This window comes from Rhodnius prolixus, unplaced genomic scaffold (genome assembly GCF_049639745.1).
Source record: "Rhodnius prolixus isolate KJV_2025 unplaced genomic scaffold, Rpr scaffold_18, whole genome shotgun sequence".
Taxonomy (NCBI): domain Eukaryota; kingdom Metazoa; phylum Arthropoda; class Insecta; order Hemiptera; family Reduviidae; genus Rhodnius; species Rhodnius prolixus.
In genome coordinates, this window is record NW_027411636.1 from 1,766,100 (window position 1) to 1,791,301 (window position 25,202).

The following is a 25,202-nucleotide window of genomic DNA, read 5'->3' on the forward strand; positions in this document are numbered from 1 at the left end:
AAGTTAACGTAGGTCGTTAATCATCAGGCAAAGAAATTCTACTCCTTTCCAAATAAGGGAAGGGGGAAACAGATTCTACTTCGAGTTGGGTGTTTAGGCTGTTATCTTTTGAGTGTTTTACTCTACCAAATAATTTTTTTAAATTAAGTAGTCTAATTTTCCTGAATGTACTCAAGCTGAATTGTTGATCATGTCATATTCATCAAGTGAGTTTTATTTTAATTGAATAATATTTATGTGATGTTTTAAAGGTTTATTTATAACCTGAGTGATCCTCTGTGTTACTCAACCAATGCCGGGTGTAACATTGCAATATTTGACTACAGATTAATAAAATTACTTTAGCTGAACATAAAATGCGGTAAATAATCATTTGACTAAATTTGTGCTTACAGAATATATTTATTCTACTTTACCAAGAACACAAAGAGGTACTCCTATAGTACTTGGTGGCGACCCTAAAGGCAAAAATTTCCTTTATACCAATGGAAATAGCGTTATTATTAGAAACATCGATGTAAATATGAGAGAAATTTTAAAATTGTATTTTCACATTTTGTGTTCTAGAATATTATTTTTAAAATTTTACTCGTTTATTGCAGAATCCTGCAATATCGGATATATATACAGAACATTCTGTACCAGTAAATGTAGCTAAGTACTCTCCAAGTGGATTTTATATAGCATCAGGAGGTTTGTTGTCATTATTTACTTAGAAACATTTATCTTGTAAAATGGAAACATATATTTTTTTTTAAGTCACCATTTTTAAATGTTCAGATCAATCGGGAAGAGTTAGGATTTGGGATACTGTAAATAAAGAACATCTTTTGAAAAATGAATTTCAACCAATTGGTGGTCCAATTAAGGATATTTCCTGGTCTCCAGACAGCCAACGAATGGTTGTCGTCGGTGAAGGTCGAGAAAGGTAATTTTTTAAATAAAAGTAAAAACTCCTTAATGAAATCAATTCATTAGCTTTTATTTTTTGATTAGTATTATATACATTTCTCGTAATAAATTTCTTATTCAAGTAAGAAACCAGTTCAAAATGTAAGTATAAAGGAAAGTAAATTGTAAATTCTAACATAAAAAATTTTATACAATTTTTATTTTTAGATTTGGACATGTATTTATGGCAGAAACTGGCACATCAGTTGGTGAAATTGCTGGACAATCGAAACCAATCAATTCATGTGATTTTAGGCCAGCGCGTCCATTTAGAATTATTACTGGCTCTGAAGATAATACTATCGGAGTCTTTGAAGGGCCTCCATTTAAATTTAAAATGACCAAACAGGCTAGTAATTGTTATATATTATTTCTATTTTCAGTTAAATATTAATAAGTTCAAAAAAAAACAGAAATTGAGCAAACATACTCAAATGTTTGTTATTTAATTAATTTTTTTGTATATTTACAATCATTATCATTTTAAAAAAATCATTGTTTACATTTATGATTAATTCATTAGTCCAGTTCATAAGTAATATATGAGTTATATGAGTAAAATCGTGTTCGTACATCCTGGTCTAGAATCTCAGTACATAACATACACAGATAAAAATAAATATCATGGGTATTTCGGACGTAGATACAAAATACAAGAGGAAAGATAAACATTTCAATCTAATCAACTTTTCGTAATAAACATTTATAAAAGAGGAATTTCTATTTTAAATATAGAAAAAAACAATGCATTAACTGGGTGATTCATGTGGATGTAATAAGAACTTATCAACTGCAATAAAGATTTAAAAACAGATAATTTAAATTTTTTAAATCATCATAAACTTTTTTTTTTCTTACGCCAACAAAATTTCGTTGAAAAAAGTAATTTAATGATTAAATATAAGCAATAAAGTGCACCCTTTTTTTTCCACCTTTGATAAATGTTTAATTCTAAAATGTAAATTTACATCAAAAAACTAAATATACAATGAATGAACTAAATTCTTTCTTTTGGAACGTAGCCAATGTGTATCTTTATGAATCTCATTTTAAAGAAAAAGTAATTTGTAACGCAAGAGTGGAAAGCGTTTATTTTTTTTTTTTTGCTCATATTTTATTTTCTACATCTTCATAATTTATATTTTCTATTTTGCTTTCTTATTATTGGTGATTGTATAGTGAAGCAATCGTGACACATTTTCTTTAGCGAGTTTCTACTGATGCAGCTTTTAAGGTTTCTGGGAGAATGAAATATTGTTTGAAAATGTAAACCAAAAAAACGAGGGAGGTTACATTTCTTTTGGATGAATCATACCTTAAACATCGCCAGATAGGGCAAAAACTTGAATAAAAAACCAAAACAGAAATAACATTAATGTTCATAAAAAAGTAATTTTGTAATAATTCTTAGGTTCATGGAAAATTTTAAAGTATACTTTTTATAGTTGTATAGTTTTTCAAAAACAATTTTTTTATGTTGACACATAATAGCCAGTATGTTTAAAGATCCTCTATAGTGCTTCTTAGTATATTGTGATCCTTCTTAGACTGTTGAAAGACTTAACTAGGGATGAATGGTTGTATTTATCGCCCCTGCTGTAAACGCTAATCATCGATCATTTTCATTGAACCTAAAAAATTATCGATAGTTTCTTTCATGTCTATAAATTTATTCCTTCTTGGTAGTGCAATGTTTCTCATCTGTAGTACAGGTCCAATGCAAAAGACTTATATATTCGTTAGGTGCCGAATCTAGTACAATTACAACATCTTAAATATCAAGCAATAACAGATTTTTTATGTTAAAGCTTTTTTTCATAGTTTTTTATTTATTATTATTAGTTATTTTTAATGCTCTAGGTCCTAGGAGGAGCCAGCTGTCCTCTGAACATGTCAAAATCCCTAAATTGGACGTAACACTTCTTGACGATGTATATGATAATTTCTATAATTTTAAACAGAGATCTAAAAGCTCTGTATCATTTTTCTAAGAAATTTTGATTTGTGGCTGTTCTGGGGAAGGATTAGAGTAGACTTTCAGTTGAATTAATTGTAAGAGTAATATACGATTTTTATAAACTGTATAATGTTAAGAAGAATCGAATGTTTTATGAATCGGACCAGGTTTGTTTAATCGAAATTCATCGATTAAAAAAACTATTTAATTTTAAAATTATACATTTATGGCAAAAAAAAATCGATTTGAATAATTGATAAACTGAGTCTTGTTTTTATGTTTTCTAAATTATCTGTTTTGGTGTAAACATAGCATATGGCTTCCAGTCATCAAATTAACATCTTTCTGTGTAAAATAAAATTTGTACTCTCTTTCTGTTTACAGGATCATTCTAGATTTGTACAAGCTGTAAGATATTCACCCAGTGGAAATCTATTTGCTTCAGCTGGTTTTGATGGCAAAGTGTTTCTCTATGATGGTACAACAGCTGATCTCATTTCAGAAATGGGCGCACCAGCTCATAAAGGAGGTGTTTACGGGGTAAGAATAGTAGTTAACCTAGTCCAAATGGATTAGGTTTATATACGTAAGCTCGCTTATTCCTAAGTTAGAAACTTATTGCAACGTAATAAAATGATCCGATTAAGGATTGCGTGATGATTCAGCTTTCCCAGAACTCCAGTAAAATTAATATTTCCTGAGAAAAATTAAAAATAAAATAAAAGAGAAGCCTAAAAATATAAATTATCTAAATTCTGGTAAAACTATTTGGCTATTGATTAGAAAATTGGAGAAATCTCGATAAACGCCATTCTGCATGGTTGCACTTCCTGTGGACGTAATTTTGGCGATTAACTTTACCTTTTTGCTGAGAGTACATAGGTATAAATAAAGTTTCCGGCAAAACGTTTTACCATTTGGTGAATGTACAAACGTACGGATGACTGATAATTGTATACAAAACGGATGCAGATTTATGTAACTGTGTTGGTAACAACGGAATTCAACTGTATCATCATATACACAAAAACAATCCCGATATTCTGATTTTAAATTAGCTCGTTGGTTATTTACGAATGGTTACTAATTAATATGAACTAGAATATTAAGTATAAAATGTAATTATGATATTATTGGTTATAATTATTATTTATTTATTTTGTATTTTGTTTACTTCTTACAAAGAGAGGAAATAATTATTTAGAGATCCCTGTTTTTAAGAAGTAACCATTACAAATTAATCTCTTTCGTGTCTGTATGTGTTTGTGCTGTCTCAGCATTACTCAAAAACGGAAAATGGCGAACAGTTCTATTGATATCTCGGACTTGGTACCTACCAGCATGGGACTCGGTAATAAGCTTTTGGACCAAAAAGTAACTGGAAAATAGGTTTTCTTTTAATTGGAACCACAATTTAAGATCCATTCTTTTATTTGATCCATTTTTCCTATGAAAGTCCAAGTTAAGACTAAGTTCTGGAGGATATTGAAGAAAGATATAATAACTGTTTCTAATCAGATTAAAAAAAAAAACTACTTTAAACTTTTACAGGTAGCCTGGAAACCAGATGGTACCCAGTTACTGACATCCTCAGGAGATAAAACCTGTAGACTGTGGGATGTTGAAACTAAAACTGTAGTCTCAGAGTTCATTATGGGCAACCAAGTGGAAGATCAACAAGTGTCCTGTCTGTGGCAAGGACAACATCTTCTGTCTGTATCATTGTCCGGATTTATTACATACCTGGACGTTAATGATCCTAATAAACCAATTAGGGTTATAAAGGTAAATTTTATACAGTTTATTTTATTTTTTTATAGAGAGGATGGATTAAATTTATATCTCTGTTTGCTTAGACTTATAAAAAGAACTTATAAAAATTGAAAACGTCCCTGTTTAGCCGTTACTGAACGTCTATGTTCCATGAGTCCGATGTAGCGGTAAGGAGGCTGTAGAATACGGGTTTGTCCAGGGTGATGAGAGACCTCAATTAATCTTTTGTCAAAAGAGTTTTTCATTTAAATGAATAAACCAAAATATTGTTTAGTCTTTATTAGCATTCAGATCATATATAAGTATTAATTATTACGGTAGAGTTTTAAATTTTTAACATACCAATTAAAAAAACAATAATTTGCATATTATTTGAGTTAATATAAAACAATAATTTTAGAATTCTTTTTTTTTTAAGGGTCACAATAAACCTATAACAGTGCTTACATTAAGCCCAGATAGACAAACAATTTATACAGGGTCTCATGATGGCTTTATCACAGCCTGGGATGCGAGTACTGGTAAGAATTTTTTTTATATTATAATTTATAAAATTGAATAAGAAAAAAAGAATTTCATTAATTTGTAATATTGAGGAAACTTAGAATAAAAATCTTATGAAACTTTCGAGGAAAACGTTATAATTGGGCTTAAAGTGCCACAACAGAGATAAGATAATGTACAGGGATAGTATAATATATTCAAAGTAGGGCGTCTTGGTTTACAAGCGAAATCTTCAGCAGTTAGCGGAAGCCGGAATTGAGCATATTCGTGTTTCTCGAAAGGCAAGAGAGAGAGATGTTGAAGAAGCTTATTCCGTTTGTGAATAAAACTCTTGATTGCCGTAATTACGCTGTAATAAAGGATACAAAATTATTAGTGAACGTTAAAAACCTTGTCCCTTGGATGAATTCAAATGCTGAAAGTGTATAGGCAGCCCATTGAGTGGTAATGCATGCTAAAAGAGGAAAAATACACTTGTTAAGAACTCTTCCCTCCGAGGGAAGCTATCTGAGGAGATGGCTGAGTTCATTGCGTTTGGAGAAGAAAAGTAATATGTGAGACAGCCCAGTCACTGATCATGGCAGAAAGTCTTATTTATATTATATACATTTGATTACTTATTCAAGGAAATAAAGTTACTTTATTATTATTATTGTTATTAATTGAGCACTTTACCTCCCGCAGGAGAAAATAATCGTATTGATGGAGTTGGCCACGGGAACCAAATCAATGGTATGAAAAGTGTCGACAACTTCCTTTACACTTGCGGTATTGATGATGCCTTGAAGCAGGTGAACACTACTACCAACTCCTATACTGGCATTGATGTGAAACTTGGTGCACAACCTCGTGGCATGGATCTCAAGGGCGATGTCATCGTGGCTGCCACTGTTAAAGAGGTTAGGATGTTCCTTTTAGGATGAAAGTGTGTAATCCAGTTAACAATCCAGATAAAATAGAATTAAGAAAATGGGACATCGTGGGCAATCCTCCCCAGCTTCATTTCATTCGTTGTGTTGTGACGTTCCACTGTTAAAAGAGCGTCCTCAGAGAAAAAATCATTGACTCAAAGAAAATGCGCTAGCCATATGCCCTTAAAGCTGAGAGGCTGGTTTTTGGGTATTTCACCTCTTACTCAACTCTCGGAAGTGGTTAGAGGACATGAAGCGAGAATTCACGTATTATTTCTAGCAAAACATCTGCAACTTCTTCTAATTTTAAGTCTTAAAAAGGTACTTAAGCTTCCTAAGCCTGCAGTGCTCGATCAGCAAACAACTTAAGATGGCAATGCCTCTCACTCAGATTAAGCTAACTCTGTCGTTAGATAGATAGATAAACTTTTATTTACACCATAGATTGTATATAAAGAAAGAATTTAACAAAAGTAATAGCTGACATAGCCATTGGCTGTCTGTCAGGACTCTGTTGTTAGGTTTGCAAAGACCCCAACCCCAAATGAACTCCTTCACAATCTCAGCCGGGCTTCTACAGGTTTCAGATTCCTTGATTCATTTCAGTCCTAGAGTCACCATAGAGAGGCTGGTAAACAAATTTATTTGAACTTACTAGGATTACTCCTCTGCTATCTCACTTTTACTCTGGTATCAAGGGCTATTACACCTTCACCCATAATCCTCTTTATAGTGATATTTCCATAATAAATGTCATAAGGGCTTAGAAATATTACATAGCTTCGCTTGGAAAATACTGTGGAATATTCACCTCAGCTTATCCGAATTTTAAATTCCAGGCTTCAGGGTTGCTTAAGTTTTAAAATAAACCATTAGCCGTTCTTCCAGGTGATCGTGCTCCAGAATAATATGAAGATTAATAGTCTACCAGTCAATTATGAACCATCTTGTGTAGCTATCAATAGCGAAGAACCATTTGTAGCGGTCGGAGGTGCGATGGATAACAAGGTAGAGTTTGTAGAGATACAATGGTTTTTAGATATTTTTTTTTACTAGGTTTGTGATTCATATTCTTAGCCTTGGATTTAATTTAGTAATGTGATAATTTGTTAAATTTATGTAAATTATGTTTAGCTTGAAACATCTTCGAGTTGAACATAAGAAATAAATGGTTGTTAGAATCTTTTGTGTAATATTAATGTGTAAGTGAGCAGTATTTACTTTTTCTTAAGAGAAAGTTATGCAATCTTGCAGATGACGATTTAGAACACTTCCCTCGGTAAAAAATATTGAAGCTAACTTAAATGTAATAAAAATTCAGAGTGATGAAATCTACGGACATTGAAATAATAGACTGTGTGTATGTTTGTATCTCGCCAGATGTTTTGTTTTATCTATTTTATCCAGAAATCTTTGAAGGGTGACCACTACTAATTTTCAAATTTTACAATCTTACCAGAATTATGTATAAACATTTATTTAACATAACCTATATTAATTTACGTTTAATGCACAGGTGCACATTTACAATCTAAACGGTACAACCCTGTCTGAGAAATGTGTTTGCGAACATTTAGGACAATTAACTGATTGCAGTTTTTCACCAGATGGACAGTATCTAGTCGCATGTGATTCTAATAGGAAGGTTATTCTATACAAAGTCCCGGAATTCCAGGTAAGACCTTATTATTGTTATTCAGTTTTTTAAGTGGTTTGAATTAATTTAAATTTCGTGTTCTCTTCGCTTTAAAAGTATGATTTACAATTTTTTTTTTTTTGCTTTTTTTGGCATTGGCTTCCGCCATACAGCCAGCATCGTCTATGTAAACAGCCAGCATCGTCTAGGTGCTTATCACCATTCTTACCTACAAATACATTCGCTTCACACATTCATCATTCTACTATATACCGCTATTTACATAAACTACTGCTAATGGATGGAGCAGCACTCTGTACAATTTATTTTTAAATTAATTTTCACTTTTTAACGTAATTTGACATTCTACATTGTCATAAAGACTAATATAATCTCATACAAGGATTGGAAAAGATTATTTTATAAATGTGATTTTACATATATTCGTATAGATAGCTGCAGTAAGTATGTAGTTAATAGTAAATAAATCACGTCGGGCAAGGTTTAACGCCCAAGAACTTTAGGAGTTTTGAGTGGAAGCAGAAAATTGATTCTTCATTATTAACTCTTTTTTTTTTAACTAATAAAAAGTCAGTATTCAAAGACAGGATGTGCATAAAATTGACCTAAAGGAAGACCACATGTCATTTCTTCGATGCCTTCAACATTATTGTTTTCCAAGAGTGTTCAAATTGAAGTTATATTTTAACTCTTATGATTTTTATGACATCACTAATATTAAAGTTGGTTTATTATTTGCGAAATATTTATATCGTTTTTTTGAAACAAATATTTCTTTATATTATAGTTTGTTTTGAAATTACGATAAGTTACATATATGATTTATGGTAAGGGTAAGGTTATAACCTGAACTGTGTCTATTTATGATTGTATAATTGCACAAGTTTTATGTTTTATTGCACTACTTTGGTTCTTTGTTTAAAAAAAAAAAAAAATAAATAAATACTATGTACATATTAAAAATGTGGTTATTTCTTTTAAAGTGATCTAATCGTAAATATCTATCAGGAATTAAAGAAAAAGGTATGGAAACGAATAGTTGTATTTTATTTTGGTAAAATTACTAAATTTTTCTCTGATATTAAAAGGAATTATTTTTGTTCGTCAATTATTAACAAAAATTTTATATGTGTAGTTTGGACAATAGTAATAAATTATGCAGGTACCGGCAGTATTTAGTTAAAAAAGCGAAAATCTGAATCTAGGTGGCATTGCTTTTTTTTGAACCTTTGGATACGATTCGTAGAGCTGGAAGATAACGTTGATTTATTCATTATTTCGCATGTTTTTCCCCCCGTTTATTACATGGATAAGTTTCAGAAATTTATCCAACGGTGTTTGATTTATTAGTGAATTCAGTGCTGGGGGACTTTGACGGGAATGGGATTAATTGTGAGAATTGTTTTTTTATGTTATGGAAGTTCGTACTTTGAGATACTCTTTTCTATCTTTCCTATAAATTCTATAAATTTAAACGTTCCTGGGTGTAATTCTGAAATATTCGTAAAAAGTTTTTTTTTTAAAAAAGACAGTTTCCACCGTAAGTACATTTTTCAAGATTCTGATTCCCTAATTTCTTCCTTCGTCTTAATTGTGTTTCCGGTACTGAGGTTTTAATCTAGCCGAAAGTGCGATTTTAATGAAGTTGTTTTTCGCGTTCTTGTGCAGCGAGTTTTTGTGGTGGGTAATCGGGTTAATTTCAGTTTATTTAACAAAAGATAATAATTCTGTTATATAAAAAATAATGTAAAATAATTAATTTATATTAATTATTAAGAATCAATTCAATGGTAAAATTACGATGATCGTTATTACAGGAGATACGTTTAACGAAATAAAAATAAAAAGAAGTGAAATATTTTTACGATTAAATCATTTTAAAAGATCATTAGCATTTTAATTTTCAATAACCAATAAATCTGTTTGTTTTTCTATAATTTTTAAACTAACCAGCGTTTTTGTTTTCTGTTTACTTATAACCTTTCTGTGGTTACCATGGATACATTTCTAGACTGTAAGTACTTCTAAATATTCACTTATTATTCTTACTTTCCTTGATCACTCCTACAATAAGCATGTTTAATATATCAGTGGTGGCATGACATAAACAATTTTTATTTTCTTTAAATAATATTAATAATACCTTATTCTTATATTAAATGGAAATAAGCAACTAGTGGTGTGTTTATTTCATGGATGGAAAGTAATATTAATAATAATAAAAAAAAAATCAATTAACAACGTAAACAAGCCTAAGAAATTGAAGAAACACTCTTGTTGATTCTAATAATTTATTGAAATACGTCCAACCTGTAAATACGTGTGTTAAACACGTAAGAAAAATTGTACCACGAAGATGTTTTCTTTTATTGCACAAACTTCACACATTGAAACACTTTTTCTATATTTTGTTTGGCATAAATAGAAAGTTCTTTTTTTTGGGCAAATAGCGTGTTTTTATAGTTAGCTAGTAATTAATTTGTTTAACTTCCAGCTTGCACACAACAAAGAATGGGGTTTCCACAATGCTCGAGTGAACTGTGTAGCATGGTCGCCAAATTCACAACAAGTCGCCAGTGGAAGTCTAGATACTACGATCATTATATGGAGTGTACTACATCCGGCCAAACATACGATAATTAAAAGTGAGTTTTTAATTATAATAGAAGAAGTTTAATCGATTATTGAATTTTAATTTAAAGATTGTGATTTAGTTTATTGTTCTATGTTCCATGTTTTTTGGTATCGATTATTTATTTATTTTTTTTTTTTTTTTTGTTCCAGATGCCCATCCACAAAGCCAAATAACAAGACTAGTCTGGTTAGACGACGAAACATTAGTGTCCGTGGGTCAAGACTGTAACACGAAAATATGGTCTATCAGTCCTATCTCTTAAAAAAAAAATAAATAAAAGTAAAAAATTGAACACCAGACAGCATTTTAAAAAGCAAAATTTTTTTTTAACAATTAAATAATAATAATGGAAGATAGAAGTTTGAAACGATGGACATCGTAATCTTGTGATTATTGAATATCGATTACCATTAAACAACAAATTGAGAAGGAAACAAAATCAGAGAGCATTTATAATTTATATATTATTTAATATTTTCATTTTTTAAGTTATTATTATTAAAAGTTATTTTATTTTTTTTTAACACTGTTCAGTTCCTTGTTCGTATTTAATATTAATGGTAATATTAAAAGAGTAATAACTTCTCACTTAATGATCAAAATTTCGTTCTGGTGAAACTATACTAAAATGAACTTCTAGATTAGAATTAATAAATCTTCAAATACATCTTTGAAAATGGTAAACTAAACTGAAGGGCAAAATAAGGGCCACTTCGTTTGAATTAGTTTCCAATTACTTCTCGTCCATTAACCATTGTACCTACATTTACTACAAATTACATGTAAAAAGAAATAAATTTGGTATCTAATGAAGTCTGAAAATGCATATTAAATAACAAAATTAAAAAACTGAAAAATGCTTATATTTATTATTTAATTGAATGCAACTCACTTTATTTATCAGAAAACCAGGTAGCCAATCCTTTATGTAAGCAAATTAGTCTAACGATTAACGTTATAATGTGGCAATACGAACTCCATGGTGACGAAATATGTGAAAGAAAATAGAATACCGAAAAATTTAAATACGTTACGAGACGTTTTTGAGATGAAAAAAAAAAAAAAGACGTAATAATCGTTCAGTGGTATTTCCGATTTGAGAGACTTCGGCCACTAAACTACTGCCAATTCCTGTTGGGGGGTACCCAAATTGTGATATTCTATTTTTGACCTGTATTGATCACTTTTAAAGACCATTTAAACAAAAAAAAATTAAATAATTTTTTTTTAATCAAAATATTTTTTTGGGGGGGTTTTGGGCACGATTAAAGCTATAATTCAAGATACAGCATCCAGAATTTGACATTATCTCGAATCACATTTCTTACCTAATAACGGAGAGTACTGAAGAAGTAAACAAAAACAAAAAATTAGAACTTAAGTTAAAACTGTCGTCAGTTAGGTCGTTAAGTGAGGAGTTTTCCTGCCTGGTTATAGATGATCAAAGCCAATCAAAAAAAATCTATTTAAAAACAAAAAATACACGAAGATAAATTAAGTACTTTTACTGCCAATTTTTACAGTTCAAATGTGGGGGAAAAAAAAAAATGAAAACAGAAAATAATTTAAGTAAAAAATATTTTTTTGTCAGAAAATATTTTATAATACCTCAAGGAATTTTTTGTATAAATTTAAAATTTAGACAGAAAAAAATTAAAAATAAATTAGAAGGATTTATTTATAGATTTAAAAAATAAATAAACTATTAATGTTTATAAAAGTCACTATTTTTTATTTCATGTGCATTTTTATTTTTATTTAAATATAACAATACCACAGATTAAGTTTTGCTTTTTTTTATAACCTTTAAAAAGGTTTCCTTTTTTTTGTTTATAAACAAATATTCTGGGCAAAATAAGGAAACAAAAACATAAAATATATAATTTTTTTTCAACAACAATCAGGTAAGTAACAAAAAAAAATATTTTTTAAATAAATGTTTTTACTTAACAATAAATAACAAATAACAAAATAATAATAACTTTCCTTCACAACCATATTTATTATTATTATTTTTTTTAAGTAAATTTAAAAAAAACTCAAAAGACAAAATTAAGGGAATTTGAATTTTTGTAGTTTTTTTTAAATATACAATTTGAAAAATTTGTGTTTTCATAAATATGAAGTAATTTGATTTAAAGTATATTAAAATTACACCCTTGGACAAAAAAGAAATGAGTTGAAAAATGGTCTAAAAATTAGACAGAAGGCTTCAACACAAATTTTGAAGAAATAGAAAAGGATTTATTTTTTGGAAGGCACACGCTCCAGAGTCTAGATTATCTACAGATTAGTTTTTCAAAGCAGTGGGCAGATAATAAAGGCTTATGCACGTTGTATTTTTTTATATTTATTTGTCCCCCCCTCCTCATACCCTCGCAAAATTCCCCTTAATTCTGATTCAAACTTGTGGAACTACTGTGAGTACAGAAAAACTACAAAAACAACAACGAATGCACCCCGTTAGTAGAAGCGCGTTTTAGGGTAGTAAAACTTGGGAACAAGAAATTGAAATAGTTGTTCATTATTTTTTGGTGTGACTGATTTATAGTTTCAATAGGATGGAAATAAATAAATAAATGCCAGTTTTTTTCTAGTCGTGATACATTTATTATGGCCGAGCTTTCGACCACCTAGGGACTAGGTCCATCTTCAGGGCTAGTTTATACAAAGTAAAATATTTTTACATTACAGGGTTGGTATGTCATGGACTGAGTGTGTCAGAAGACACACCAACCCTGTAATGTAAAAATATTTTACTTTGTATAAACTAGCCCTGAAAATGGACCTAGTCCCTAGGTGGTCGAAAGCTTGGCCATAATAAATGTATCACGACTAGAAAAAAACTGGCATTTATTTATTTTCATCCTATTGAAGAAATTGAAAACAACATTTGCATTTGTGTACAGGCGACCGTGTGACACCTTTTTCAGGTAAGAGATGCCTTTTTAGGGTATGGAGACTTGAGTTTTTTTGTTTTTTTTTTTAGCTTTCTTGTGAAATTTCACAGCAACTAATTTTTTTTTTGGTGCCAACCAAAAATCCTGAAAACGACCCAGAATGTTCGGTGGTAAAATAAGGCCAAACAACAAAACATCCAGATTCTTTGCGATTATTGCTCACAAACCAAAAATTCATTGCTAAAAAATAAAAAAAAATTGTCCAAGAGTGCACTTCAACTTTAGATCTACACTTTTTTTTTCCTTTTAACAATCCCAAAACCTGTTTTTTTTTTAAATTTAAAAAAAACAAACTATATAATAAAAGGCACAAGGAAATTATGAGAAAATAGTTATTTCCCTTTTTTTTTTTTCAATTTTTTGCGAAAGGCACACATGGACTTTGTGTTGGTTAACAAAAAAAGAAAAAAATTAATGGTAACATTTTAAGTACTTTTACCAAATTTGGGACTAGATATCTATATGTGTGTTTTTTTTTTTTTTGTAGTTTTATCTCTTAAATTTTTTATATAATAATTAATTTTTTTTTGTTATTATATTTAAAATCCTAGGAACTATAAGGCACCTATACAGCCATTTTCAAAAGTTATATACAAAATAGGGCACTTTTGTTTATGTATAATCAACAAATTGTAATAATTACAATTAAACTATCTCACTAATAAAGAACGAAACAAAAATAAGATAAAATAAAATAAAAAGAAAAATAATAGCGTTAGTTTTTTTTTCCATTTTTTTTTTTTTTTTTTTGTACTTTTAAGGTAACGTAGTGTTTTTGATAATAATTAGCTAAAAAATTTCCCTACAGTTTATGTATAAGATAGGACAAGGACCACAAACGAACAGAAAATTATATTTTTTCATACTTCATTCCACTCACCCACCATTAAATATATATAATATAAAAAACAAAATTTAACAATGAAAACGAACTTATGGTTTTTCCCTTTCACTTTTATAAGAAAATGGGAAAATTCTAACAAAAGTTTCGTGTTCTTATAACCAAAAAAAATAAATAAATAAAATTGGATAAGAAATCGGACAAAGATTGAGGGGGGAAAAAAATTTGATGCAACTTTTAATTCTCTTTAAAAATTATTTATAGACTTCACGCTTAGTAAAATTCAGCGAAGTTGTTCCGTACTTAATTTCACTACTTTTTGTAACATACAACCGGGTATCTTTAACTAACATTATATTGCACTGAAGAAAAATAGATTTTGTGTCAAGTCTTTAGAAACCTACTTACAACAAATATTGATCATGTAAGCCAAGATATCTCTGATATAAGGTGATGAAACTACAGTCGACTCTCGATAATTTGAATTTTTCGATAATTCAAACTCTATTAACTTCGAAAAAAAAATCGAAAAAATGCAGTGTATTTCGTGTGTACGCTCGATAACTCGAAATCCATTTCTTTCCAATTCTCTTTCTTAGTTTCGTCACGATGAGTGCAAAGGGGGAAGTACGTCACCCTTACTGTGTCCGACACACACAAAAAAAAAAAAATATTATCGCGGCCGTGAAAAGTGGTTCGAAGAAAGAAGATATCGCCAAAACTTTCAATATTCCCACCATCAACGCTTTCAACAATTCACTAAGTCACTTGACTAAGTCAAGCCACATTGAAACAAAAAAAACTGTTCTTCATTAATTTAATTTGAAATGTTAATACAATATGTAATTTTCTTGTTCTTATTTGTCGTTTTCATTATTTTTGACTTTTTTACTTGAGGATATATATGTCTAAAATTTAGGTAAGCTCATCCGTATTTTCAATGTACGATATGTATGTATATCACGGTTTGCCTAGAACGATTTTAATTGAAAAAGTTCACCAACATCAGTACAGAAAACCAAATCAGTTTACGTTGCTATTGGTTATTTTGAATGTCGAAATTTCATTTTTTTATCATTTATAAAATACACCAATCAATCTGTCGGAAATTCCCTCAGCTTCAAAATGCATACATTGGTTTTGCCAAAAAACTGTATTGTTTTTCCATTTATTTAGGCTTAACAATGAAAAAAAGAAAGACGTTTTTCCCGTTTTTTGACCTGAAAAATTGAAAAAAAAAAATCCGCAACGTAAACCGATTTGGTTTTCAGCGGATTTTGGTTAGTTTTGACCCCAAATAATAAGGAGAAAATTTTTTTTTTAATGTTGGTGAACTTTTCAATTAAAATCGTTCTAGGCGAACCGTAATATATATACATAATAAAAACTCTTAATAATTCGATTTTTTTCCCCCCTCTTGATAATTCAAACTTCGATAAATCGAAAGTTTCGATAAATCGAATTTTTCTTGTAGTCCCTTGGATTTCGATTTATATCGAGAGTCGATTGTAGTTTGAAAAAGTAAACAGAATAGTTAAGTTTTTTTTTTTTAACTGGATGCATTTTATGCAATAAAATGTTTAGGGAACGAACCCATTTGTAGCGGAAAACAACTGGAGCCGACGTTTAAGTAGATATCAATCAACATGGGACTTGAGTTTCAGGAATGTTTAGGGAAAAATTATTAAGATAATATTTTTGTTTTTTATAATAATCATTAAAGTGAAAAAAGTACAAAACGGTGACGTTTTTAAGACGTATGAACTTGGGTTCCGTGTTTACTGCTCGTTTTTTTTTTTTAAATAAAAGAAGGTTCGTAAAGATGATAACTAAGATTTGAGGCGAGAAACAAAAGATCAAGGTGTCTCTTGAATGCTGTGGCCAATTAAATAGAATTAAGGTGACAAAAATTTATCTATTTTCTTTGTTTACCTAAGTGCATCAACCCTCAAAGAGGCCATTCTAAAAGTAAAATTTTAAACCCTAATATACCATTTTAATGTAAACATCAGGGTTTTTCCCCTCCACTCAGTCCATAGCTTATCAAAAAAAAAAAAAAAAATTAATAATATTTTTAACAATAATCCTACGTAATAATAGTAATAACTATAACCATAATAAACTCTTATTAAGAAATTTTAACGAAATGTCTTTGGAAACAAAACAAAATATTTTAACATTACATTATCTCACTTCGATATAGTAAACAAAATTAAAACACTCGAATAGATTTTATTTAAAATAATTGGTAACTATGAAAAAAGGGTTTTCAGTTCCGATTCTATTCCTTCCGTTTCCTCCAAACCCACTAAAAAAAAATCTCTCAAATTAGAAAATAAAGCTTGTTATATTATGACGAGTTAAAACTTGCTTTGAAATGGAAAAAGGCATATTGTGAGAGAGATTCTGTATACTTTTCTTTGTTTTTAAAGTTTACAGAAGGCACGTAAAATTTCTTTCAAATTCTTTTGGAAATTCATTTTTTTAATGATATCAATTCTTAATTTTCAAATTTAGTTTTTACTTTAACTGTTTATTTTCCTATTTTTTAACCCTTAGAAAAATATATAGTAATTATAAAATTTCACCTAGTTAAAAAGAATTAATTTTACCCCGCGCGGACTAGAAATAATTAGACTGATGTATATTGGTGTCGTCTGGTGATGATTGTAAAGTAGTCACAGAAGATTGTGGCGTTTGTTGTACAACTGTAGGTGGCGTACTGGCTGTTGAGGAAGTGTTAGACAATGTAGAAGTACTAGTAGTGGTAGTAATAGGATTGGTAGAACTGGCCGGATGTCGATAGGAAACATGTTTCCTTAGAGCATCCCGTGAACGTGATACATGCGAACACGATGAACATGCATAATGGGCATTTCTATGGGTTTCCATATGGACGCGTAGATTGTACTGATTGCTAAGCTGTTTGCCGCACACTATACACGTAGCGTATAATTTTGACGAGGATGGACTACGTCCACTGCTTGTTGAGCCACTTCCAGTTCCGCCTCCACCACCACCACCGCCGCCGCCGCCTCCTCCTCCTCCTCCGCTGCCATTTCCTCCGTTAGTCTCTTCTGGAAATTTTAATAACAGAGTGAGCAACAAAGAATAGTATTTTGTTTCTAATGAGGGCCTTGTGCCCAGTCCACGCACAATAAATACTTGCAAACATTTAATTTAATGATTGTATCCACACATATTATTATACATGGGTGTTCATTTTAAGACGGCTCAAATGCATTTCATGCTTAAACGGTTGTGATCTGAGCAAAAAATTGGTAGAGGAAAAATTTGTTGCCTGTCATCTCTAGTTTCCGAATATGTGACTTGATTTTAGGATTCCTGGCCGCATACGCGGCTAACGCGCGACCAAAAGTGAGGGTTCGCAGTTGACCCCCATTTCCATATACACAGTTTTAAAGAGTACAAAAAAGTTATGAAAGAAACTGGAAACCGCAATTCGATATCTTCAAAATTAAAAAGTGCTAGACCATTTCAAAATCTGGTATTTATTAATCATATTTCAATTTTTTAACTTGTTATCAAAGAGAAAGAAGAGCTCGCGATAGGTCATTTTTATGTATTTTTTCATCCCCATTCTACTAAAAATATTGCCAAGGCAGTAAAGCCAGTATTTTTCTTAATATCAGGAAATAAGTAGTTTTCCGTGTGATTTTCTAAGAAAAATCAAATGTTAAGAGCTTTAGATGTTCTCAAGCATACATAAAAAATATTTTACATCTGTTACAAACAAGAAGGTTTAATAATTATTTGGTAATTTCGGGAGAGTTGCGTTTAATTACCAAAAAAATTGGTAACCTCCTGTCCCATATTTAAGTGATCAATATCTTTCATGTAAAGGATCAAACTTATTCCTTACTTTTTCAAATAATGCACTTTACTCGACTTGTGAAGCATGTACTGTGCCTTCAAAGGTGCCTCCTCAGATACAGAGAGCAGTTGATAACCTCCTGGCTAACCTGGCTTGCGAGCCAGAGGAGGGTTTAAGCGAGATATCCAAAGCTTCTTTTTTTTTTTCTAGCCAAAAATTAGCTATGTTTTCTATAACAAATCTTCAATCTCACAAATGCAAGATATATCAATTTAAAATTTCAAGCTGGCAACCGATTCAATAAGCCCCGACTCAGAAGAAACAGTAAATTTAACAGATCGCTTTACCTTTCACACTTGGAGCACTGAGTAAAGATGTTGTTGGAGACACTGGTCTTTCTTTCTTGGTAAGATCTTCCGCTTCTAATGCTGGCGGCTGTGGTAGATGTTGCGGCGGAAGTATCTCCTGCGGCGGCGGCAGTTGTTGAGATTGTTGTTGTTGTTGTAAGGACACTGTGGGACTAGCTGTTCGCAATCTGGGTCTGGATTTCTTTACATACATACTTTTGTTTGGAGACGGTATTATCGCTTTTTCAATGCTACCGTTGGTTTCCTCATTCTCCGACGGTCTTGATCTCTTAGATCGTGCACCGCCCCAAGATTCATTGCCACTCTCGCCCCATCTTCTTTCATCTTCGTATTTTCCCTGTAAGAACAAAACAACTATAATTTACAAATAATATAAAGAAAAAAGTAAAGTAAAGGCTTTCTAGCTACCACCAAATTAGATGTGACAGAGGCGACTAACAAACATCCTTTACCATAAATACCTTTATAAGCCAATAGATAAAGCCCAAGCCCTATACCAGGAATCGAACCCAGTAACCAGAATACATCTGAGCTTAGCAAACGAGAACAAACCTTTTTCACGGCTAAATGATCATGCATTCAGGCTGAGCTAGCTGCAATTAGGTTCTGTGCTGCCGAGATTAAAGGGCGAGGAATTATTAATTCCAAGGTCGTAATTTTCTCGGATAGTCAGGCTGCTCTACGGGCAATTAGTTCCTACCAGGTCAACTCAAGGCTGGTTTGGGGCTGTCTGGGTGCCCTGAAGGAAATTAGTGACCAAAATAAGGTCTTTCTGGTCTGGGTACCTGGTCATTCAGGACATAAAGGAAACGAAGCGGCAGATTTATTGGCCCGGGAAGGCTCTGCGAGACGCTTCGTTGGCCGGGAGCCCTGTTTTGGGGTTCCGAAGTGTGTTAAGGCTGCGACCATTAACTTATGGGTGCAGAGTAGGTCTCAGGAGTGGTGGCTTGCCACCACTGGGCAGATACAGGCGAAGGAGTTTATTAAAGGCTATTCGCCGAGGCTGACTGCAGAATTAATCCGTCAAGGCCGTGGGGCTATAAGGATGTTTGTAGGCCTATTAACTGGCCACTGTAGGCTCAGGAAACACATGCATCGCATGGGCCTGGCAGATGACAGCCTATGTAGGTTCTGTCAGGAAGAGGAGGAAACGGCACTGCACGTGTTGTGTCAGTGTGAGGGGCTCGTGTGGCTAAGGATGTTACTTCTCGGGGAGGAAAAGCCAAGGCCTGTGAGCTTTACCCAAGAGTCGCTCTCCAGCATTAAGAGTCTGATTAAAAGGACAGGTCTGGAGGGTGAGCTTTAAAGTGAGGGGAGCCACAATAGATCCAAAGGGGTCGCAGTGGCGTAGGCCTTGTGGCCACCCTAGTCTAATCTAAATGATCATGCAATATTTTATACATGCTGGTGGAACTAATGCCTAAGGTTGCCTTAATCTCACAGTATGTCACATGACGATCTTGCATTATTAGTTTTTACACAGCATCAATGTTTTCTGACACAACAACTGATTTTGGACGACCTTCACGACTTTCTTCGGTGAGCGAACGACGAATACGATTGAATTCGTTATACCAGCGTTTCACACAGTGGCAAAGGATGGGGCTTTATCGCCAAAAGTGGAAGTAAGTTGATCGATGCACTCCTGTCTTGATAATCCACGTCGAAAGTCGTTGCAATAAATCATTGCACGAAAATTTTCACGAGTTAATTCCATTTTTTTTCGCTGAGACACAATTTTCAAGTGACTGTAAACAACACAAATCGCGCTCAAATAACAAAACGTTCTGAAGAAGGTTATGGTCAAAAATGTCAAACTTTCAAGTGGAAACGTCAGATAGCACCTGACAATACTCAGTGTTGCCAAGGCTCAAAATATTAGTCTTAGTGCCCCTCGTATTTTCGAAATATAACTCAAAATACTACAATCTATAATAAATTTACCATCAAGTCCCCTGATGGTGAATCTAACCAATTATCAAATTAGAATTTTCGTGTTAAGAGTAATGCGTCCCTCCCCTATCCCAACACAGAGACCAATTTGACAGAATTTCCTTTTTGTGAGTCTCAAATCGGATATTTCATAGTAGAAAACCTCCACGAAAAGCAGGTTATAAAAAAAAAAAGTAACATTTATTTCAATAAAGAATGAACCTTACGGAAGTAAATTGTGCTAGACCCTTGATGTGTAGAGTGTCTGCAAGGGCAATAAGGCTTGGCAGTTGATGTTGATAGATGTTGACTTCACCGTTGTACATGAAAGTGACCAATGCGCTAAGATCGGAAAATTCAGCGCCAGGTACTACTATCACAGGATGTTGCATTGGTTGTAGCTCCTAAAAATAAATTAATAATAATTAATAAAGTATAAAATCAACGTTTGCTACATTTGGTACGACTTTTATAAGTAAAGTCATGTTATTCTAAAAAAAAAAACAAAAAACAAAGGTTCAGCCATTGTTGTTTAGAAGGTTAAAATGCTCTAAAACGCCAACAGCTCTGTCCTCTACGTTTTAACTTCAATTGTTTGGTTTATGAAGCTCTCAATTAGCTTCAACTGTTTCTTAAGATATATGTATATATTTTGTTTAAATTAAGAAATATACCTTAAGAAAGAAGATACAAGTATTTTTCTTCTGATTTTAGTTCATTTTTTATACTACTAGCCACTCAGACGTTTCATAGAATTTGCGGGTCACACTATTTATTAGGTTTACTCTAAGAAAACACGTATGATTTTACGCAACATTCAATATTTTGTTCCAAACACCAATACTTCTTTAATAATGCCAACAAATTATCACTACTTCGAACTTTATTTCAATACCATAGCTTTATCTTCAATATAAGAACATTCGTGGACAACCCGATATTATAGTGGATTTATTTTTTTTCTCTAAAAGGACTCTCAGGATCTGCCTTTGCGTTAATTAAAAGTCAGAGAAAGTCAGACATATTTATTTACCATTAAACGTCGAGTTTGGGAAATTTTACAAGTTCACGAGATAGTATTCTTATTCACTAGATCATTGTCAATTTAAAAGTTCCTTTGATTCAGTTTTCGTTGTTTAATATATTAGTATAACTACTCTTTATATATCCAATTTTATCCAATGATAATTGTTTAACCTCCAAACATTACGATTTTTTTTTTTTTACAAAAGATCTCCATCACCACTGGAATATACTTCAAAAGAAAATACAGGAAGTGGGTGTGGCAATACAAACTTTTAATTTAGATTAATTGTAATGGCTATTCTTATATTTAAATGACTGAAAATTAAATTCTTCCCATTCTAAATTATTTATCTTAAATAAAATCTTCAAATCTTTAGCAAAATTTAAGTGTTTACTAATCAATTGTGTAAGGCACTAGTTTATGTCACATAAAAAAAATGATTTATAAATGAAAACTATGGCAGGTACTCAAATTTTTCTTATCACCATTTTAAGTTGAATCGAAAAGCTTGTACCAGAACAGTACCTTTACTGTTTGAATTTTAAACACAAAAACTACACATTTTAAAAGAAAAAAAAATGCACTTCAAAACAGCAATTAAACCAAAAAAAAATTGTAGATAAAAAAAAGACAGAAAAAAACGAGAAAATAAAAAATTTGCCTACCTTAAAGATACTTTTAAAGTACTGGCTACATGCTGAAAGTACAATTCTGTGTGCTTTAATGCTACATCCTCCGGCATACAATGTGACATCGGTGAGATCGTCCCAATCCAAAAGTTGTGGAAGACTGGACAGCAAACTGTTCTGATAATTATGCCACCTTAAACAAAACTGCTGCTGTGTTTCGCTCATTTCTTGCCCTTAATAATAAAATAAACATAATCGAATGTATATTTTAATAAATTATAATCAAACATAAATTTTACTTTAAACACTATTTTAAATCCAATCGTTTTTATTGTTTTTTTTTTTTTTTTTAAAAAAGAAGGATCTTCTTTCACATAGTTTGAAATAGTTTCGAATTTGAAAAAAATTAAATGCTTTCCTAAAAAAAAAAATAATAATAATTTGCTTTATTTTTCTTTGGGGGAGGGCAACTGAATAGCCCAGAAGTTTTGAATTTGATCCAGCAAGTCTATTATTATCAATCTCTGGACCTACTGGAAAAAGTGGGGATTGGTAATGGGCCAGGAAAAATTCATAAACACAGGTTTAGTACATTTATGGGCACATAAATTAAAAAACAATTCTTTTATTATAAATAATAGGCTTAAAATAAAATTGCGTTGGTAAATAATTTTAAATAATATTTGCACAAACCTTGCAGCACTTCTCACGCCGTCACCTGTACACATAAAACCCCAACCTTAGTTATCAGCTTCAACTACAGCTGGCCCAACCCACAGCTGTTACAAGCATAAAAAAACTTACTATTTTAACATTTTTTCTATTCAAATATATACAAAATGTATAAATCATCTACGATTTTATTTATTGATTTAAAAAATAATCAATCCAATTTTTATTTCTCAATAAAATTACTTCATCATCATGCAGTGTAAAAAACTTAAAAATCTAACTTGACCGCTGTCGGTATCGTTTAGTCATAGTTCACTTAATTCAAATTAGTTTTCTTGTTTAACTAAAAAACAAATAATATTTCATAATGGAGCTGAACACTTATTTTAATGATTTCATAGCATATATTGATGAAAATATGGTTAAAGTGCAGGAATTATTAGAAAAAGTAACAGTAATGCACTGTAAGTTTTATATATAGCATTAACTTTAACATCAAAGCAAGCTAATTTTTCCTATTCTTGTTATTGGATAAAGGATACAAATTGAGCTAATGATTTATAACATGATTTCTTTAAAAAACGTTTTAGACGTTTTGCTGATTCAGAGATACTAAAAATATCCGGTCAATTTTTTTTTGCACATTTTGACATCTTTTTAACCGGTTTCATTGATTTAAAGTTTTGAGAAGAAGACAAACTCTATGATAACAATAATAATCGTTAATATTTAGTTTTTCTTCTTCTAATACAGAAATTCATTTTGGAGAAAGGCTAATTCAGGCGATTTCTTTTTTATTGCTAAGGTTTTGGTAAACGATTCTTTTTAAACACCTCTAATGATAGATCAAAGACTGAAACCGGTCAGGCATACAAAAAACCGTGCGTGCTACAATCAGTAATGTATTGACAGTTCTTATTGATTAAAAATCATTTTGAAGTTGGTTTGGGTTCTTAAAAATAGTGGATGAATAATTTGAAATAGATTTGAATTCTCCAAATAACATAACCAAAGTCTCACTGCACGAACACATTGCAATTACGTCCCAGTCAGTCTTCTGATGGAACTAACCTATCATTAGAACAATTTGTATAAAAATATTACATTTCTTAAAATTTCTTTATTTATTATTTAATAACCATTTATGAACGTTTCCGTTTCCAGATGATATCACAAAGATACTACTAGAAACTTGTACCTTGTTCCATCCAGAAATACTTATAGAACTGAATGAAATGGAGATAAATGGAAGGAAATATGATGATTATATATTAGCTGGGCAAGAAATGAAGTTAAAGATAAACCAACTTACATCTAAATCGCACAATACTGTTGAAGAATATTGTAAAATTTTGGAAGAAATAGGAATTATTGATTCACAAATTGATATTATCCAAAATAATGATAATTCTTGCATATGATCTATTTTCTATATTGGTCTTTTATTTATTTTAGTTGGTAATATTGATACTAATAATTATAAATGTATATATTTATTAAAAATCGAATGTTCTAATAAAGAAGGTAAAACAAAACTGGTTTTGTCGTTTTAGAAAAATATTTACGAATCTGTAAAACTTGTGGGTCATATTTAGATAAATACATTGCTAGATAAATACTGCAGAGATTTATCTTCTTCTTTTTTTTGAAGTTGTTTGTTAAGCGCAGAGAATAATTACCAATAATGGATGGTTCCCATTTCCGACAATGGCCAATTTTTTCCCTGTATTCCATGACTAATATCTTGGAAGACGTTACAGGGACAGTAGTCAAGTAAGTTTGTTTAGAGTTACATTTCAGGTCTATGAATATTTCAGGTTAAAGCTACTCTCAAATTCTGTTTATATATAATTACTTCCTTCTTCCCATTATTATCAGGAATACAATTTGGTGTACAAGATACACATCTATTTTCTCTTTTGTACTTGATAACTGTCCGAATGAATTTCACCAAATTTCGCTCAATTATCTGCTTAAAAGACATAATACTTTCATCTATTTTACAAGCAAAATTCGATTAAGGTAGGTTCTAAGAGATAGATAAGGCACGATTGCCTCTGAAGTGCTATGAGAATTTAGTTTTTTCTCTATTGAGAATTTTATTAAAAGCGAATACTTCAAAAACTCTTTTTGAGCTTCGAGGTATGATTCCATTAGGAGGACACTTTAGAGTACACATCCTCAAACGCGGAGCCCTTCCAATACGAATTCCTAAACATTTGCATGAATGCTACAAGAAATATGGGACCGTAAAGAGAAAAATTGAGGTAAATCATGTACCATAATATTCTGATAGCTTCTTTGGTGTTCCTGAATATCTCTAAAGATCCGACGTGAAATTCAGCTAGAAGGATTAAGAAATAAAAAAAAAACAGAAAGAAGTTTAAGATAAACAAAGTATCAGGTAAAACATTAATTTTATTTTGGTACCTGAAATAAATGCAATTACACTTTCTATTAAAAAATATTTGTTGTTTTTTTTGTAACATAAACAGTTTAAACAATATAATTAGCAAATACTTCATACTTTTTAATCTCTTATTTTCTAAT

The 25,202-nt window shown here is 31.2% G+C and overlaps 3 protein-coding genes and 1 long non-coding RNA gene across 7 annotated transcripts; 2 read left to right on the forward strand and 2 right to left on the reverse strand.

Annotated features, from left to right (window-relative positions):
* Positions 1-28: 28 nt before the first annotated feature.
* flr (actin-interacting protein 1 flr) lies at positions 29-11,974 on the forward strand. Its single transcript, XM_074143931.1, has 13 exons — positions 29-206; positions 396-517; positions 603-693; positions 781-928; positions 1,120-1,300; positions 3,293-3,448; positions 4,460-4,693; positions 5,100-5,202; positions 5,870-6,084; positions 6,985-7,104; positions 7,613-7,771; positions 10,248-10,398; positions 10,538-11,974. The coding sequence occupies exons 1-13, from the start codon at positions 191-193 to the stop codon at positions 10,648-10,650; spliced, it is 1,809 nt and encodes a 602-aa protein (XP_074000032.1). The 5' UTR covers positions 29-190; the 3' UTR covers positions 10,651-11,974.
* LOC141462244 (uncharacterized) lies at positions 4,946-9,927 on the reverse strand. The gene is made up of 2 exons (XR_012463174.1): positions 9,704-9,927; positions 4,946-5,534 (listed from the first exon to the last, which is right to left on the reverse strand). It is a non-coding gene; the product is annotated as an uncharacterized lncRNA (long non-coding RNA).
* LOC141462238 (uncharacterized) lies at positions 11,440-24,082 on the reverse strand. 4 transcript variants are annotated; one of them, XM_074143934.1, is made up of 5 exons: positions 23,965-24,082; positions 22,017-22,213; positions 20,552-20,728; positions 18,372-18,729; positions 11,440-17,266 (listed from the first exon to the last, which is right to left on the reverse strand). In XM_074143934.1, exons 2-5 carry the CDS (start codon positions 22,203-22,205, stop codon positions 16,812-16,814), a joined length of 1,179 nt encoding a protein of 392 aa, XP_074000035.1. In that variant the 5' UTR covers positions 22,206-22,213; positions 23,965-24,082; the 3' UTR covers positions 11,440-16,811. The 4 variants fall into 4 exon arrangements, with proteins under 4 accessions (XP_074000035.1, XP_074000036.1, XP_074000034.1 ...); XM_074143935.1 differs by having other exon boundaries at positions 22,017-22,173; positions 23,965-24,079; XM_074143933.1 differs by lacking the exon at positions 23,965-24,082 and adding an exon at positions 22,674-22,759.
* On the forward strand, positions 22,805-24,073 carry LOC141462240 (uncharacterized). Its single transcript, XM_074143942.1, has 2 exons — positions 22,805-23,116; positions 23,817-24,073. Exons 1-2 carry the CDS (start codon positions 23,020-23,022, stop codon positions 24,071-24,073), a joined length of 354 nt encoding a protein of 117 aa, XP_074000043.1. The 5' UTR covers positions 22,805-23,019.
* Positions 24,083-25,202: the final 1,120 nt, after the last annotated feature.

Coding starts and splice junctions, on each gene's coding strand:
- flr (XM_074143931.1), top strand. Junction 518..602: donor TTATTATTAGAAACATCGAT/GTAAATATGAGA, acceptor CGTTTATTGCAG/AATCCTGCAATATCGGATAT. Junction 7,772..10,247: donor ACAAAGTCCCGGAATTCCAG/GTAAGACCTTAT, acceptor TTTAACTTCCAG/CTTGCACACAACAAAGAATG.
- LOC141462238 (XM_074143932.1), bottom strand. CDS start 22,708: ATGTGTACAGGTGACGGCGTGAGAAGTGCTGCAAG. Junction 22,174..22,673: donor GGCGTGAGAAGTGCTGCAAG/GTTTGTGCAAAT, acceptor GTTTTGTTTAAG/GTGGCATAATTATCAGAACA. Junction 18,730..20,551: donor GTCTAGCACAATTTACTTCC/GTAAGGTTCATT, acceptor TTGTTCTTACAG/GGAAAATACGAAGATGAAAG.
- LOC141462240 (XM_074143942.1), top strand. CDS start 23,020: ATGGAGCTGAACACTTATTTTAATGATTTCATAGCATATATTGATGAA. Junction 23,117..23,816: donor AAAAGTAACAGTAATGCACT/GTAAGTTTTATA, acceptor TTCCGTTTCCAG/ATGATATCACAAAGATACTA.